Source organism: Triticum aestivum, chromosome 7D (genome assembly GCF_018294505.1).
Source record: "Triticum aestivum cultivar Chinese Spring chromosome 7D, IWGSC CS RefSeq v2.1, whole genome shotgun sequence".
In the NCBI taxonomy this organism is placed as follows: domain Eukaryota; kingdom Viridiplantae; phylum Streptophyta; class Magnoliopsida; order Poales; family Poaceae; genus Triticum; species Triticum aestivum.
The window spans coordinates 619,708,714-619,725,897 of NC_057814.1; the positions used below are offsets into that span (position 1 = coordinate 619,708,714).

General features: G+C 48.5%; 2 protein-coding genes across 2 annotated transcripts; both read right to left on the reverse strand.

Annotated features, from left to right (window-relative positions):
- Nucleotides 1-9,343: 9,343 nt before the first annotated feature.
- Nucleotides 9,344-11,205, reverse strand: LOC123167843 (F-box protein PP2-B11). The gene is made up of 3 exons (XM_044585703.1): nucleotides 10,549-11,205; nucleotides 10,327-10,451; nucleotides 9,344-9,977 (listed from the first exon to the last, which is right to left on the reverse strand). The coding sequence occupies exons 1-3, from the start codon at nucleotides 10,822-10,824 to the stop codon at nucleotides 9,452-9,454; spliced, it is 927 nt and encodes a 308-aa protein (XP_044441638.1). The 5' UTR covers nucleotides 10,825-11,205; the 3' UTR covers nucleotides 9,344-9,451.
- Nucleotides 11,206-12,611: 1,406 nt separating this feature from the next.
- LOC123168701 (basic leucine zipper 23) lies at nucleotides 12,612-13,285 on the reverse strand. The gene has a single exon (XM_044586569.1). The coding sequence runs from the start codon at nucleotides 13,229-13,231 to the stop codon at nucleotides 12,641-12,643; it is 591 nt and encodes a 196-aa protein (XP_044442504.1). The 5' UTR covers nucleotides 13,232-13,285; the 3' UTR covers nucleotides 12,612-12,640.
- Between the last annotated feature and the right edge of the window lie 3,899 nt (nucleotides 13,286-17,184).

Genomic DNA, 17,184 nt, shown 5'->3' on the forward strand with positions numbered 1-17,184 from the left:
AAATTTAAGAAATATTTGTGTTTTTAAAAAGGTTGCTAATTTTTTTAAAAATACTTTGTTTGCAACTTGTATTCAACATAAATTGTCAGGAATTTCTTAACAATTTCGGAAAAAGAGTGTTCAAGTTTGTAAATTTTACAGTTCAAAAAGTGGTTTCAATATAAGAAAATGTTCATGTTGATTGTGATGGAAATAGCAAATAACCAAAGCATTCAAATTAGAAAAAACTACAAGCTCATGGATGCATCCGTCTGGCCTAGTCTAGCACAATCCTCTCAAACCGGTGGTTTTCTCCTGAAGCAGGTAGACATCCATGTCAGGTTTGAAGAAAAATGTATTCAAAACCATAGTTTAAGTAGTAAATGCTTTAAAAAAGTATCTTATAAAAAAATGAAAAAAGGATTTAAAACACTTACTTAATATTATTATTTTGGTATTCCAAACAATATTTCAAAATTTCGGACAGGTTTCAAAAATATAATAAAGTTCAAAAAGGGAGAAAAATGAATTAACGAAAAGAGAGAAGAAAAACAAAAGAATATAAAAGAAAAAATGATTAGGCCTTAGGCCTTGGCCCAACTAGGCGATGACAACGCTCCTGCCGGGCCCCTGTTCGTCCGGCTGAGCGCTCGTGGCTTTCAAAAGACTTCACCTATTCAAAAAATGTCTATGTTTTCAAATTTCGTTCACAAATTCATCAAATATTTCCCTTTTCCAAAAAAGAAATTCACAAATTAAAAAGCAATCGAGAAGTTTCAAATAATGTCCGTGAATTCAGAATGTATTCGGGATTTACAAAATGTTCCTGTTTTTGAATCTTTTTACACGAATACAAAAAAGTCTGGTGAAATTTAAAAAAAATGGTTTCATTTTTCTGGAATTTTTATATTTTTATGGAATTCTAAATTTTTTAGCACTTTTTAAAAAAAGTTCGCGATCAAAATTTTGTTTGCTCTTTTTTAAAATGTTCGTGTTTTGTCATTCTGAGCAACTTTTAAAGACACGAACATTTTCTTTGTAATTTATGTACAATTTATTAAAATATGATTATTTTTATATTTGAACAAAATTCTAGTATGCAAACATTTTTTAACAAATTGTAAAAGCGCGAGCATTTTTTAGAAAGAAAGAAACGTGAGAGGGGAAAAGCAAAAAACTAAAAAGAAACAAAATATGAACAGAAAAAAGAGAAAAAGACGCGGGTTTTCTGGGAAAAAAGTCGGTAATCAGAAAAAATATTCACGAGTATGAATTTTTTTCTTGGATTTGAAAATGTTCATAGGTTTTATAAAAAAAGTTTTATGTAAACTGTAAAAGTGCATGGATTTGAAAAAAGTTCAATAGAGTGTTTGCAAAAAAAAAAAAAAAACCACAGATTTGGAAAAAGTTCGTTAAATTTGAAAATAAAGTTCGCGAAGTTGAAAAGATTCACAAATTTGAGAAAAGTTCATAAATTTTAAAAAAATTCATGCATTTTAGATATTTAAAGAATGAAAAAGGAACCAGAAAATAAAATAAAATAAAAACCTGAGTAAAAACAGAAGAAAAAGGGCCAAAACAGCCCGCAGAAAAAGTTCACGAATTAGATAAAAGTTTGCGAAATTGAAGAACATTCGTTCATTTGAAAAAAGTTTATGAATTTAGAAAAAGTCTACAAATTTAAGAAAATATTTAAGAATTTAAGAAAATGAAAAAGGGGAAAAGATGAACAAATAAAGGAAAATAAAAAATGGATAAAACTGAAGAAAAAATGCCAGTTAAAACCAAAAAAGAAGAAAACCAGAGTGAGATGATGCACACCAAAAATAATAAAGGAAGTAACTATGCATAAGAAATGAGGTGTCCCAGTTGGTTATAGCGGGTGGAAATAAACCAATAGGTTGGGAGTTTGAATCCTACCTCACGCACTTATTTTTTGAAGGTTAAAAAAAAGAAAATAAAAATGGGCCAGGCCCGTTAGTCTACATACAGCTCGTATGTGTAATATACATATAGGTGGGTATACCTTATAGTGTGTGTGTGTTGGGGGGGGGGGGTACCGAAGCAAGGCTCGCAAGGGCAAAAGAAGAATACATGTGTGTCTAGTTCATGAACAAAATATTATATCTAATACATTTTTCAGAAATATGCTTTGAAAATCAAGACGTCCTCTTACAAGCCCTTCATAGAAGCCTCTGTGTGCATGTTTCAACTCTTGGTTGAATGGCCTTATTTCTTCAAATGTCATTTTTTTCGGCGGAAAGGCCATACATTTTTCTCGATCAAATGGGCCTAGCTGAATCATGCAAATCACTCTGCACTTTTTGTGGAACATTGATTATTCAGAGTATGCTTTCACCGAACATCAACATCATACTCTAATCGACAATAGCAATATGAACAATTTGATTTGAAAAATACTGATCAAATGAGTAAGAGATTTTCTGCATGTTCTAATGTTTTGAATTTTCACACCATAGATCTTTGATTTTGCTAGGACCATGATCACCCTTTTTGACAAGGTAATTTCTCACCAGGTAGGCCCACGATGACATAAGACCCACGTCCATGTATGCCGAGGACCAAGTCAAGACTAGCAATAGGGGGTGGGCGACTAGGCGATGCATACCTGTTGGGGAATATTTAGAGCATCTATAGCCGGACCCCTTATATCCTCCTCAAACGTCCAAAACGTCCGTCCGGTCGAAAAAATGTGACCCAACCGGATCCCCTACTTTCTCCCTAAACATCCGGACTGACCGGCATATCTCAAACCCGTCTCAAATCTAGGGGCAATATGAGGCTGCCCGGTCATGCCCGGGCACCTTCACTCGACCCAACATGCAGCAACTTGACGAGAAAACCGCGGGAAGAAATTCTCCCGCGACGTGCTAGAGCCGTCGCCCACACCGCGCCAAACCCGAAGCTCGCCCGCGTCGTGGCCGCTGTGCCCGCGCGGCCCCGGAGCTCGCACGCGCCCCCGCTGCTCGTGGCAGACTTGTGTGCATGTCTAGGGCATGTATGGCTAGTATCTGACGTGTGACGTGTGTCTGTGCATTGTATGGGCAATGTCCGACTAGTGTATGGCATGTGTGGTGTGTGTCTGGGCATTGTATGGGTAATGTCCCACTAATGTATCTCGCAAAAAAAAAAGTCCCACTAATGTATGGCCTATGTGGTGTGTGTCTGGGCAATGTACGAGTAGTGTATGGCCTGTGTGCGTGCGTCAACACTGGTCGCCGTGCTCTGGCCGTAGTCCTCGCAGCCGCGCCACCGGAGCTCGCGTGCAGGCCGTCGTAGACGCGTGCGGGCGTGCGGGCCGCCGCAGCCGCGTGCCGGTAGCTAGCTGCCGCTGGCCGCACGCATGCTTGCCTTGCGTGCTAGCTAGCCAGCCGCTGGCTGCGTGCGTGCATGCACAACTGGCCTTCGCGCGCATGCCGCCAGAGCTCGCCGCCTCACTGCCGCTGCTGCTTGCGATGGACGTCCGCTGCCGTGCTCTAGCGAGTTCGCACACAAGGTGTTTGTCGAAAGGACCGAAAAGTAGGAAGAAAAAATTACTGTACGTGAAAGGAGTCAAAACGGACATGCCTGATCACTGCCGGGGAGCTTCCGTGGACGTTTGAGGGACCAAATCAGCTAGGTCAGGCTGTAAATGCTCTTACACCTCATATTGTGTGCCAGTCGGGATTTCCATCACTTGGCCTGTCGGCAGTCAATTCTCCCAGCAGTCCAACGACCTTCATGGGGACGTTAGAGGCTTAGAGCTCCACTACGCACTAAAGACCAAGCGTTATTGACTGCCTCCACTAGGTGTTTAAGACGTATGTTATCACTTGTAATGGGCATGAAATTGCAGGTATTCAGGCCTTGTTTGGTTCGGCTGTGGATTTCTAAAAGCAGCTGTGAAAAATCTGCTGTGGAAAATCTGATGTGAAAAAGATGTAGGTCATTTGGCAAAACAGCTGATACAGCTTTTTCAGATTTTGGTCCGCAGCGGAATCAGATTTTGGAAAGCACGTCCTGGGCTGCTTCCGCTTTTGGTTCAGATTTTGGCAGCGGATTTCTGGAATCGGATTCTGCTGGGTTCGCCCTTTGGTTCAGATTCTGCCGCACGGCAGCGGAATCTGTCGATAAAAGCTGAACCAAACAGGTTATACTCCGGAGCATTGATGACCAGCCGTTGTAGCTCCGGTGCATGGCTTACTCTATATAAGCATGTCTGGAACCCTAGGTCGAGGGTTCCAAACATTTGTAATCACACGTTACGCAAGAGAGACAACACGGCAAACAAGAAATATGGTATTACCTTCACCGCGGAGGACCTCAACCTGTATACATTCTTGTGTACTCCCATTTACACTTTGGTAGTTCTACGCTCCATAGTCCATACACACCCCTCGCTCTATTGTCAGGATTATATCCACGACGCATTTGGAAATGTGAGAGATTCGTGAATATTCTCCTAGTCAAGACACCAAAGGAAAGACCAAATGCTAGAGTTACCATTAGAAATTTGGAAATGACAAGTTTTAGGCATGCCAGGCCAGAGAGCAAAAAGGCAGATTTAGGGGATGTCGTGGGAATGATTCCGACAATAGAGAGGGGTAGTGTAAGGGAGCATGATATATCGAGATGCAAATGGGTGACACAGTGGTTTTAGCGAGTTCAGGCCTCTCACGGTGGAGATAACAGCCCTACATCTCGTGCTCCGGAGAGGCTTTGTTTTCGTCTAAGTATGTATCCGGAGATTACAATGTGTGTGAGAGAGGGGGGAACGGATCCCCATGCCTGAGCTAAATCCTGAGACTAATAGTGAGAGAGATGAGAGCGAGGGGAAGAATGAGGGCCTGCCTCCTTAGCTACATGGTGGGGGTGGCTTATATAGAGTGCGCCACCCCCTCACCTCTTACGTTACAAAGTGGGGCATGGATGTCATAATGCCAGCCCACTACGAAACCTCCACTATGAGAATGATGCTTCGACTGCCTTGTCGACTGTTGGTCTTCGCATATCTGAGTGAGTCATACGGCCGAGTGGTTGACTGTCATCCGAGTGGATAGTATGTCTGTATGAGATTTATCTAGACCCACCTCATGTGTGGACCCCATGCTTTATGATATTTCGACCCTTCTTGGGCCTACCTGTTATGTGTATCCCCAACATTAGCCCACGAATTGATTGAGATTTTGTAGAACGAGTTTGTGAAATACACAATTTGGCCCGAGTGATTACGGAAATACTTAGTACCTGTCATCGTGCTTTCGAACAACCAAGGCTTGAACAAAATCTCAATGGATTATGGCACTGCGCTTCCCGATTGATCTGGGGTAAGCGGCCGCGAGGAGAAACTTGGTAACAGTCGTTCAGCTCTCGGAAGAGGTTAACTCGTGATCCGAGTATGGAAGTGTCATTAAATCTAGGCAACCAGATTGACGCATGGACCACTCTCTTAGAGAGGTGCCATTCTTATCCCAGAGGAACGTCAATACTAGTCGGTTCTAGATCCAAACTTATGAGTTTCATGCTTTGAGTCCTAGAAGAAGGCTCAAAACGGGTCCGCGGAGGAGCGTTAAACTCGCCTTATAGCAAAACTTTTCTGAGTGATTTGGAGCTGGTCCTGCGCCGCATAACTAATTACTCGGAATTTTGTTCTATGGGTGCGCGAGGTGTAGTCCCTGAGACTCGGACTGATTGCTGGTAGTCGGTTGGAGTCTATAGGGTTTGTTGTACTTGAATGTTGTTGTTGGATTTACCCGAGCATATGTTTCTTCTTGAGTTCTCTTCCAGTGGGGGCACGCTGAGTGCATGCACCCACTGGGTGTAATCTCCGAGCCTCTGTCGGACTAGATGAGTCTGGCAGAGGATTTAAGTCTCCTCCTGAACCTCGCCATGCAGTCGGCACGGTAAATATATTTTAGTCTGAAATTGAGTGAATCACACAGATCTTCATGCGCTTGGAGCGGTAAATAAGTTCAGCCTGGAGCTGAATCAACCGGTCTGATCTTCGTGCACTCGGGCACGGTAAATAAATTCAGCCTAGAACTGGGTCAAGCACGCGAATCATCATGCACTCGACACAATGAATGAATTCGGCCTCAAAACTGCCGACTGTAGGAAAAAGCTGGACACTCCAAGGAGTAATCGTTCCAGTAGGACTTATTACATTTACTGTTAGCTTTTGCTCTTGCGAACCAGACGATCGGGTTGGAGACGAAGAGTGAGCATTAGGTATTGAGCATATTTTATGAAAAGTAGAAAGCTGAGTGAGGAACATGCCGACTGGCGGCGCGCCCATAGGTTTAGCCCCCGAATCGGTTGAGGTTTTGTAGAACGAGTTTGCGATAGACACAATTTGGCCCGAGTGATTACGGAAATACTCGGTACCCGTCATCGTGCTCTCAAACAACCAAGGTTTGAACAGAATCTCAATGGATTCTGGACTATTCATTTTCCGATTGATCGGATTGGGTTGATTGTTGTGCAAAATTGGGTGGCATTCATATGTCTCTCGAGAGAGATTGACTAGAGGTGGACTGAGGACATGTCATGAAAACCTGAGTGACGACACCGGCGCGTGGTCTAATTCTCCGGAGAGATGCCACCCACTATCCCAGGGGAACGCCAGTGCAGGTCATCTCCGAGTCCAAGTTTATGAGGCACGCTCCTTGGAGCCTAGACAAAGGGCCAAATTAACCCGCGACGGGCGTCGAGCTCATCCATGCAATCCTGAAGGTGACTTCAGTCAGGTGTTTTACGTGTCCGAGTGCACGGAGACCCTTGGAGGGTGGTCGGTCGGACCGACATGTGTCCTTTAGGAAAGGCATAATAATAAATCATGCATGCCCGCGCAGAAGTAGTTATGTCGCGGTTAGTGGGGAAAGTGGGGCACTGCGAGGAAAAACTTGGTGGCACTCGTATGTCTCCCAGAGGAGATAGACTAGTGGTCCGAGGTGGACGTGTCATGAAAACCCAAGTGGCGAGGCTAGTGTGTGGACTGACTCTCCGGAGAGAAGCCACTCATCATCCCGAGGGAACACCAGCACATGCTATCTCCAAGTCCAAGTTTGTGAAACTGACGCCTTGGAGCCTAGAAGAAGGGCCAAGTGTATCCGTAGAGGAGCGTCAGTTTCACCTTTTTGCAGTCCTGAAGATGACTCCAGGTAATGATTTGGGCAATCATCAAAGTGGATGATGCTGCCCTTATATCGGCGGACCGAGCAAGTATGTTTAGAAAAATATTCCTGAGGTGCTCAACAGATTGATTAAGTGGGCGTAACCCCTGAGGGTGACACAGCCCTTGGCTGTGGCGCAGCCCCCGAGTGATGCTCGAAAGAGGTAAGCCCGCTACAGAGTGCGATATGAGGTTTGATCATATGAGTAACTTAGTCGTTTCCACGTGGGGATACAGTGGTGAAGACGTGTCCAACTAATGGCGACACGGGGGAGGGGGGAGTGTCGAGTGGTGAGGACGTGGCCAACCGAGTGGCGACGCGCGGGGCAGCGAAGTGGTGAGGAGGTGTCTCACCGAGTGGCGACCCGCAGGGCGGCCAAGTGGTGAAAAGGTGTCTCACCGAGTGACGATGCGCGGGGCGGCCAAAGTGAAGGTGCATCCTGCTGAGCGGCAACATGCAGGCGACCGAGTGACGACGCGCGGGGCGGCCAAGTGGAGAAGACGTGTCCAGCCAAGTGGTGACGCGCGGGGCGACCGAGTGACGACACGCGGGGCGGTCAAAGTGAAGGCGTGTCCAGCTGAGCGGCAACGTGCGGGCGGCCGAGTGACGACGCGCGGGGCGGCCTAGTGGAGAAGACGTGTCCAGCCAAGTGGTGACGTGCGGGACGGTCAAAGTGAAGGTGCGTCGCCATCGGTTGGTCACGTCCTCACAAATCGGCCGCCCCCGCGCGTCACCATCGGTTGGTCACGTCCTCACCACTCGGCTACCCCATGCGTCACCACTTGGCTGGACACGTAGTCCTTCACTCGGCCGCCCCCGCACGTCGTCACTCGGCCACCCCGCGCATCGTCACTCGGCCGCCCGTGTGTGAGAGGTTCGAGGACGGCATCGAGGCTGGAGACAACGACTGGCGGACGGCGCCGGTGTCGATGTATGGAAGCGCGACGTCAGCGTCGTAGATGGAGTCCGAGACGACGGGTGGACGGCGTTGGTGTCAATGTGTGGAAGCGCGACGTCGGCGTCGTAGATGGAGTCGGAGACGACGGGTGGATGGCGCCGACGTTCGTGCGTGGGGGCACGGCGATCGCAACAAGGCCGGAGATGACAATGCGTGGACGGCGTCGCTTCATCGTCTGGGAGCAGAACCAGCGATCAGAACAGAGCGAGGTGTCCCTTTCGCCGCTTCTTCTCCTTATGATTATTGATCACGCATGGGTGATGTCAGGAGGAAAAGATCAACTCATTGTTAGATAATTAATTCAAAGAAAGACTAGATCAAATGGATACTTCACTGATCCTTTTGTTTGTATGCATGGCGCAATGGCCAGAATTCGAGCAGCCAATCTCTCTCGCGATGGTCGTCGATCTGCTGCGGAAAATTGATGAAAAACCATTTGCACCATGGCTCGACAGACATCATGCCCCACGGTGGGCATCAATTGTCGTGGGAACAGATCTGACAGTAGAGATTAGGGGTACGTATGAGAGGGCAGTGCCTAGCTACGACGAGGTTGTACACTCGGATTTACGAGTTCAGGCCCCTCTCGGAAGAGGTAACGACCCTACGTCTCGGTGCCGCGGGAGCTTGTTATCTGGAGTGTTGAGTTACAGGGGGTGCAAACTCTTGTGCAGGAGCAGAGGGGCGGCTTATATAGAGTCCGCTGGCCCCTCTTGAATGCCCCGTTACCCAAGGGTTCGATGGAGAAGTAAAGGGTGAGAGCATTACTGGTAACGTCTGTAATTGGTGTTCTTTATGATGGCGAACTGATCTCCTGACTGTTGCTATCCCAGGGTGACTCTAGGTCTTCTGCCTTCGAGTGGTGTCTGGTACTCCGAGTGGATGGGGACAGTCGAGTGGTGGAGAAGTAATCGAGTGGATCTTGTGTCGAGTGACTTGCACGTTGCGGTCATTCCAGTCGGTGTCCCTTCTCTAACTTTGTAGGTCTTGGATTCCTGTATGTAATACTTTGGGTAGGGTATGTAGGTCAGGCCTGGGAGCCTTCCCTAGGTACATGTCCTCGTCAGGGGACATAAGTGTTTCCTTTCTGGATAGATGAACTAGGAAAACATTTTACCTTCAAACCTCAAATGCCAAGAAATTATGCTCTTTAATAACTATCCAATTAGATGATGCAATGAGGGCTTTATTCTGGATCTTTGTTGTCAAAACACTAGTTGAACATAAGGCACAAAATTAATTAAGATATCAAGTTAACAACATAGTTGCAAATTGCAATACAGACACAAACAAACTTCACAATACTACTGAATTTATCTATCTAAGCAGCATCCACATGCTTTCAACTCTCCATTGCTGTCGGCCTAACCTCGATCCCCTCTATGATAATCTGGCACCCATGCGACCCTGTCAACCCTCTGAACTCAATGGACACATTACTCTCGTTTCCTTCCAGACACTGCTCGTCCAACTGTATTCTGATCTCTTGCTCTACCCACCGTCCGTCACTCCTCACGCTCACGCCATCAGGTTTCAGCCGTCGCTTCCGACTTTGATTCTTCTCGGTCATGGCTACTAATGCGGACAACGATGACGATCCATCAAGTTCCCAGTCCCAGTCCCATAACGGAGATCGCGAGTAGTTATGAGGCACCAGATGGTTGCACTCATGGTTGCAGATGGCAGCGGCAGAGGACGCTGTAGCTTCTTGGCTTTGCTTCTGACCGGTGTTTGGAGCTGGCAACCAGTGCACCCTGTATACGAGATAGGCGGCATAGCCTCTACCGACGCCCGGGAGGTTTTTGGTGTTCAAAATGCCATACACGTCCAGCCAGCACAAGTGCGATAGAACAGCCACCTCACGGAATCTACAAATCAAAAGGGTAAGTCTAAGTTTACGGCAAAAGCAGATCAAACAAACGCTAAAATATGCACACACAAAAAAGTATAAATTGGGCAGACAGGATTCTCATAATCCACCGTAATGTCCAACTCAACCTAAATTATTTGCTTTACTTCCCAATAATCTTTTATACCAGTTACACTAGCGAAGATAATGTAGTTAAAGTTTTGTAGACCCGATCACCTAATTTCACAGTACTTAGCCTAAATTCAGTATGGTGGTGTGCATTTTTTTTAAAAAGAACAATATAGTTGCAAGTATAAAAATTACTGAAATTGTACCGGCAATTATGCGAAATGGCACGAAAACAAAACCTGGAGTGAGGGTGGCAGTGCGACCAGGCGAGGCCTCCGTAGGGGTACCCACTCCATCCATAACACAGAGCTTTCGCCGGTATCATGTACTTCTTGCCGCCGCTACGCCTGTCCAGCGAGAAGCTCTTCTCGCCCGGCCGGTCGATCCATGCCAATGTCATTCGAGATCGATCATTTGATGAATGGTACTAACAATTAAGTCTGCGCAACAGCAAAGATTACCAGCTTGCCGCCGTCGAGAAGGACGGGGGAGTCGCAGAGGCGGGAGAAGAGCTCCTTCTTCGTTTCACCCTCGCGGCGGCCGGCGGTGCCACACCGCGCGAGGATGTCGGCCCAGTCCGCCGGGAGGAAGCTCCCCCAGACCTCGTCGGAGCCGGCGGCCGCCCGGAGCGCGGTGGCGGTGGCCGCCAGCCTGCACGCGTCGCCGGGGGAGGTCAGGGAGGCGACGAGGGCCAGGCAGTCCGCCGGGAGGTCGCAGAGGCCCGTCTCCGTCGCCATGCATACGCGTTGATTAATTTTGCTTGGGTCGATCCTGGCGGGAGCGACGATAAAGACTTTTTGGACCTGGATGCGTCCGTACTACGTTGCTGGTCACTAACACATGGTGTTGCGACGATGACAACATTTCTTGCTCCAGATGCGAGAGTGAGCACATGGTGATCATGGCGTGGCTATGGCCACATAATGACGACATTCGTGAGGCCAACTTGGGTAGAACATATAATTAGTGGACCAGTTCCCTTCTCTCTCTTTTTTCTTCTCACAAAGAAAAGTTCTCTTCTATTTTTTTATTTTTTTGCGGATGCTAGAAAGAAAAAGAAAAGGAAAAGGGAAAGAAGAGAGATGCAAAATATATTTAATTACCCTGCCTATTTTATAACTTTTTTTTTGCGGAATCTGTCTACTTTATAACTAGCTCTCTTGTATCTTTACAATTCGAGTACCTTGGGAAGAAATATATACTGTATTTGTTGGATCATAGTCACCTTGTAAACAAAAAAGTGAAATGAAGACATGTAATTTATCCTACGTGCATATCTATGATGTTAAACTTGCACTTCCCCCATGAATGGAAGAACAAGCCAAAAGAAAAAGGTGCAACTTCAGGTTGAGAAAACGGCTGACATAGGGGAAAAATATATAGAGATGAAAATTTCCGCTGAGTATGACTCTTTGACAATTTTTCAGACGCAACTTCGTTCTCATAGTTTGTAAGAAAAGCTGTTGGAGTGGAATCCGCACAAAACATTTTTGGCTTAAAAACTAACACAAATTACATGATTGGTTTGTCTTTGGTTGTGGTACCTCCTTTGGCAATCTTCTCCCTCGGCGGTTGTACCTTCCTCCTCGGCCAGGGGCTCCAATGGACGACTATGAGGGCATATTGTGGGTTCTGGTCCCTGCTAGCCTTCTTATACTCTTCACCTTTTATAGTGACCTTTTTGGTAAACAGTGTATTTTTAGCTCGGTAAATAGTGTTTGTTGTTATCATTCAGGAAAAAAAAACCATCCCGGAAATGGTGTCGGTTTATTTGGGTTTTTCGGTGCGGGTCTTTACATGGTTTCATAGTGGGTTGTGATGGACTGGAAACAAATTGGACTAGAGCGGTGCGAGTTGAGCAAAATTAGGGGGTGAAAAGAAATTGAGCAGACGAAACTGCACATACTAAAATGGTTCTAGTTGACGGGATCACCCACAGGTTCAATCCACTCGGTTGGATTGAATGACTCAATACATTCCCCAAGTCCCCGTCATGGACATATCCGTGCACTCACACTGCCCTGAACTGGCACACGCCTTTTCTTTCCTCTATGCCTGGGCTTTGACTTTTGAGGTATGATTTTCGGTTTGGCGGGTTTTGCAAATTTGTTTAATTTGTACCCGTTCCCAGGTTTGCACTCTCTGTCATTTTCACAAAATTACTTTAAATAGCACGATAATCCTACACACACACGGACCCTTTACGAGCTTTTACGTGATTTTCTTCTAACTAATCTCTCTCCCGCTGAAATTCAGCGGGGGTGGACCCCATCCTCCCCTCTTGTCCAATCCCAATCGCCCACGTCTGTTAGTCCGTGAACCCCGTAATCAATCCCTCCCTGAGTCTAGCATTACTCTAAATAACAATTAGTACGATATTTTTGGTCCCAATTGACTTTTCTTTCCCGAGTTAGCATCCAATGTAACTATGCTTGAACGGAAATAAAGCTAGCCAAGAAGGCTTTTCATACAAAAAAAGACGATAATGGCATAAAATTTATCTCAGAAGGCAACGTATCCAAAGTAAAATTCTGATGCTACTCTTTTCTTTTACTAATGATGAAAACAAACAGGAGGCTGTTCACAGGTTCGTACGAAGCCACATGAGCTCATCATGACCGGGCCAGCAGAGCCCGGGCCGTCGCCCTTGGCCGGTCGGCGCTGGTAAGGGAAGGCGCCGATCTCCCCTTCGATCCTGCCCCTGACGTCGACGAGCAGGCAGCGCAGCCTGGCCGCCTCGGCCTCGAGCGCGGCGTGGTCCTGGACCTTCTTGGTGAGCTGCTCGTTCATAGCCCTGAGACGGGCCGCCTCCTCCTGCAGCACCGCCGTGTGCTCCTTCTTCTTCTCGCGGTACTTGCGCACGGCCGCCCGGTTGCCTGACGGGCGGCGCTTCTTGCTCCGGGAGGTGGCGTGGGCGTCCTCCGGCTCGGTGGGGGAGTCGGCGGCGGCGGCGTCGGAGGAGGCGGAGGCGGCGAGCTTGGAGTGGACGTGGTGGCAGGTGTGGCTGTGGGGGAGGTCGTGGGCGGGCGGGTTGCACGTGTGGGTGTGGGTGCAGCACGCGAGGTGCTCCGCCGCGCCCCCGAGCACGTCGTCGAAGTAGCTGCCCATGGACATGGAGGAGAAGTCCAGGTCCCCGTCGTCCATGGCCGCGATCGATTTGCAGCGACCAGGAGACGCTTAATTAGCCTGTGCTCACGTGACGCTTGCATTTGTTTCTTATTTTTTCCCGGGAAGGTGTCGACATGATGGGAAATACTTCAACGTGGACCAGAGGAAGCCACTACCGTTCACAAAAGAAAAACGCCAGCGATTTATTCATCTATTTTTGTTTGTCAAAAAGAAGCACCTTTTTTTTGCGGGGGTCAAAAAGAAGCACCTGATGCAAACTACTTCGCCCGGGCGAGGAGCCGAGGAGGCGGAGCGGAGTCCTGGGGCAAAAATCCTACACAGTTTTTTTTGTTCTTTTTTGCGAAATAAAAATCCTACACAGTTAGAGCGTCTACAACCGGACTTGTCAAATCCGGCACCCTATATGCCCGTGGCGTGTTTCAGCCGCGTCTGCGGACAGTGACTCCCCAAATCGCCGCATCCACCATCGTCAGAGCCATCGTTGTCGTCACCGTCATCGGAGAAGGAAGAGGAGATGACGAATTAGCCTTTGAAGCGCCGGATGACGCGGTCCTGCTTCTGCTTCAACTTTGCCACCCTCATCGCCTCTCGCTCGGACTCTCAATGCCGAGCCGGAGCTGAAGGAAATATGCCCTAGAGGCAATAATAAAGTTGTTATTTTATATTTCCTTATTCATGATAAAGGTTTATTATTCATGCTAGAATTGTATTGATCAAAAACTTAAATACATGTGTGAATACATAAACAAACACAGTGTCCCTAGTAAGCCTCTACTAGACTAGCTCGTTGATCAGAGATGATTAAGGTTTCCTAACCATGGACATGAGTTATCATTTGATAACGGGATCACATCATTAGGTGAATGATGTGATGGACAAGACTCATCCGTTAGCTTAGCATAATGATCATTCAGTTTTATTATTATTGCTTTCTTCATGTCAAATACATATTCCTTCGACTATGAGATTATGCAACTCCCGGATACCGGAGGAATGTCTTATGTGCTATCAAACGTCACAACATAACTGGGTGATCATAAAGATGCTCTACAGGTATCTCCGAAGGTGTTTGTTGAGTTGGCATAGATCGAGATTATGATTTGTCACTCCGAGTATCGGAGAAGTATCTCTGGGCCCTCTCGGTAATACACATCATAAGCTTGCAAGCAAACGACTAAGGAGTTAGTCACGAGGCGATGTATTACGGAACGAGTAAAGAGACTTGCCGGTAACGAGATTGAACTAGGTATGAAGATACCGACGATCGAATCTTGGGCAAGTAACATACGATGAACAAAGGGAATTACGTATGTTGTCATAATGGTTCGACCGATAAAGATCTTCGTAGAATATGTAGGAGCAAATATGGGCATCCAGGTTCCTCTATTGGTTATTGACCGGAGAGGTGTCTCGGTCATGTCTACATAGTTCTCGAACCCGTAGGGTCCGCACGCTTAACGTTCGTTGACGATATAGTATTATATGAGTTATATGATTTGGTGGCCGAATGTTGTTCGGAGTCCCGGATGAGATCACGGACATGACAAGGAGTCTCGAAATGGTCGAGAGGTAAAGATTGATATATGGATGATGGTATTCGGACGCCGGAAGTGTTTCAGAGGGTACCGGATACTTATCGGGTCACCGAAAGAAGTTTCGGGCATCCCCGGCAAAGATATGGGCCTTATGGGCCAAGTGAGGGAACACACCAGGCCACAAGGGGCTGGTGTGCCCCCTATAGGGCCGGCCTAAGGGGAGGGAAAGGAAAGGGGAGGAGGAAAGGAAAGAGTGAAGTTGGACTCCCACTTCCTTCCCTCTCCCCCCCTCGAGTGGAGTTGGACTCCCACTTCCTTCCGTCTCCCCCCTCTTTCCTTTCCCCCTTGTCCATACAAGGAAGGGGGGGAGGGGGCGCAGGAGGGCAGGAGCCCTAGGGCCGGCGGTCAGCCCCTAGGGGCGCGCCCTGGCAGCCCCCCTCTCCCCTCCCACCTATATATACATGGGGAGGGGGCGCCGCACAAGGACACAACATTGTCTTAGCCGTGTGCGGCGCCCCCCTCCACCGTTTACTCCCTCGGTCATATTTTCGTAGTGCTTAGGCCAAGCCCTGCGGAGATCACATCACCATCACCGTCACCACACCGTCGTGCTGTTAGAACTCATCTACTACCTCGCCGTCTTGCTGGATCAAGAAGGCGGAGGACGTCACCGAGCTGAACGTGTGCAGAACGCGGAGGTGCCGTGCGTTCGGTACTAGATCGGTTGGAGTGCGAAGAAAGTTCGCCTACATCAACCGCGTTATGAAACGCTTCCGCTTACGGTCTACGAGGGTACGTAGACATACTCTCCCCCTCGTTGCTATGCATCTCCATGGATAGATCATTGCGTCTGCATAGAATTTTTTTCCATGCAACGACTCCCAACAGGAGCGTCTTTGCATTGATCCTCCAGAGCCGCCGGGCGTTCTTCCCCGCCGTCGTAAGTGACCGACGGTACACCCACTAGAGGACACGCTCATCCTCGTCGGGCACCGGCGGTATCACACGGAGGGTGCGGGAGGACTATGCAACCGCGTCGGACGTGGCCCCATCTCCCTTGTCCTCTGCCCCTCGGGGCGTACGACGTGCCCTTCCCATTCTGGAGTGCGCATTTGCCGCGCCGGCGCAGCGGGCACTAGAACCTACCACTGCCCGCACGGAGCAGCAACCGGAGGTGGAGCAGGCCGACGGACGGGCAGCGCCGATTGAGCCGCCCTCGTAGATCCGCGTGTGGGGCGGGAAGGGCGGCGCTGCGGCCGCGGGCGACAGACGGCGTCGAACCTGAATCGGAGCTGCCTCCCGTGTCCAGCCGCGAGCGCTCCAGCACGATACGGAGGGTCAGTTCGTTCTCGTCTTCGGCACCATCGCGGAGGAAGGCGTCCCAGTTGTCACCGTCGGAGCCGCCGGAGTGATTACCGGTGATGTACATGGACGCCAGCACTCGGGAGTTGACGGATTGGAGCAAAGGGTAGCCGAGCAGAGCTGAGTGAAGTGAGGCTAGGATTTGGTCTGAATGAGGATTTTATGGGGTCACGGTGGATTAGAGGTGGGCCGGGCGCGCCCGGGCCGTCTCATACCCACCCTACATTTGGGTTGTATATGAGGGGTGTCGGTTGGCCAAGGCGTTTGAGGCCGGTTTGAGGCGCCTGGTTGGATCAGTTTTTGTGACCAATTAATGATCGGTCCGCCCGCCCAGGTGTTTGAGACGGGTTTGAATTGTACGACTGTAGATGGTCTCACGAAAAGGTACTATAGTTTATTGTTTATGGAGGGATGTGTACTCCTCCGCACCACAAATTCTTCACGGAAATGTTTGCCTTCAACCTATCGATCTGAGGTGAGCGTCACCCGCGTGCCCGCGTTGGATGGATTCTTCATCGAATGATTGAGAGCCAACTTCACATATTCCCCATTTCTGCACCAACAGTCCGCCCTAGCCAGCCACCGCCTAAAAAATATAGGGTTTTCTGCCTCCCGCCGGCACCGTCGCTGATCCGCCCCGTCTCCGGTGGCCTTAGGGCCATGGAGGCGGAGTGAATCTCGGTCCTTGCCGGTGGGAGGGCTCCATTTTTAAATCTTTTTTCGAGCTTTGTTAGGGTTTGTGTCCTGATCAGGAAGGCGAGACGTCGGCGGCTCCCTGAAGATGGAATAAAGATCTCTCCGCCTAGCACCCATTCCGGTGATGCGTCTAGCATCATCGGTGGGCGTGTGGAGGTGTGTCTCCAGCAGATCTGTCTTTGATGGATTTGCTCGGATCTGTTCGTCGTTCGTCTTCGTTCGTGTTTCTTCAGGTTGGATCCTTTTGATATACACTCTTCCGCGGCGGTTAATGTTCTGGTGCGTTGGTTCTATGGGGCCTTAGTACGATAACTTCCCGACTGTCTACTACAACAAGATTTGCCCGGCTCCGACGAGGGAGGGGCGATGACAGCG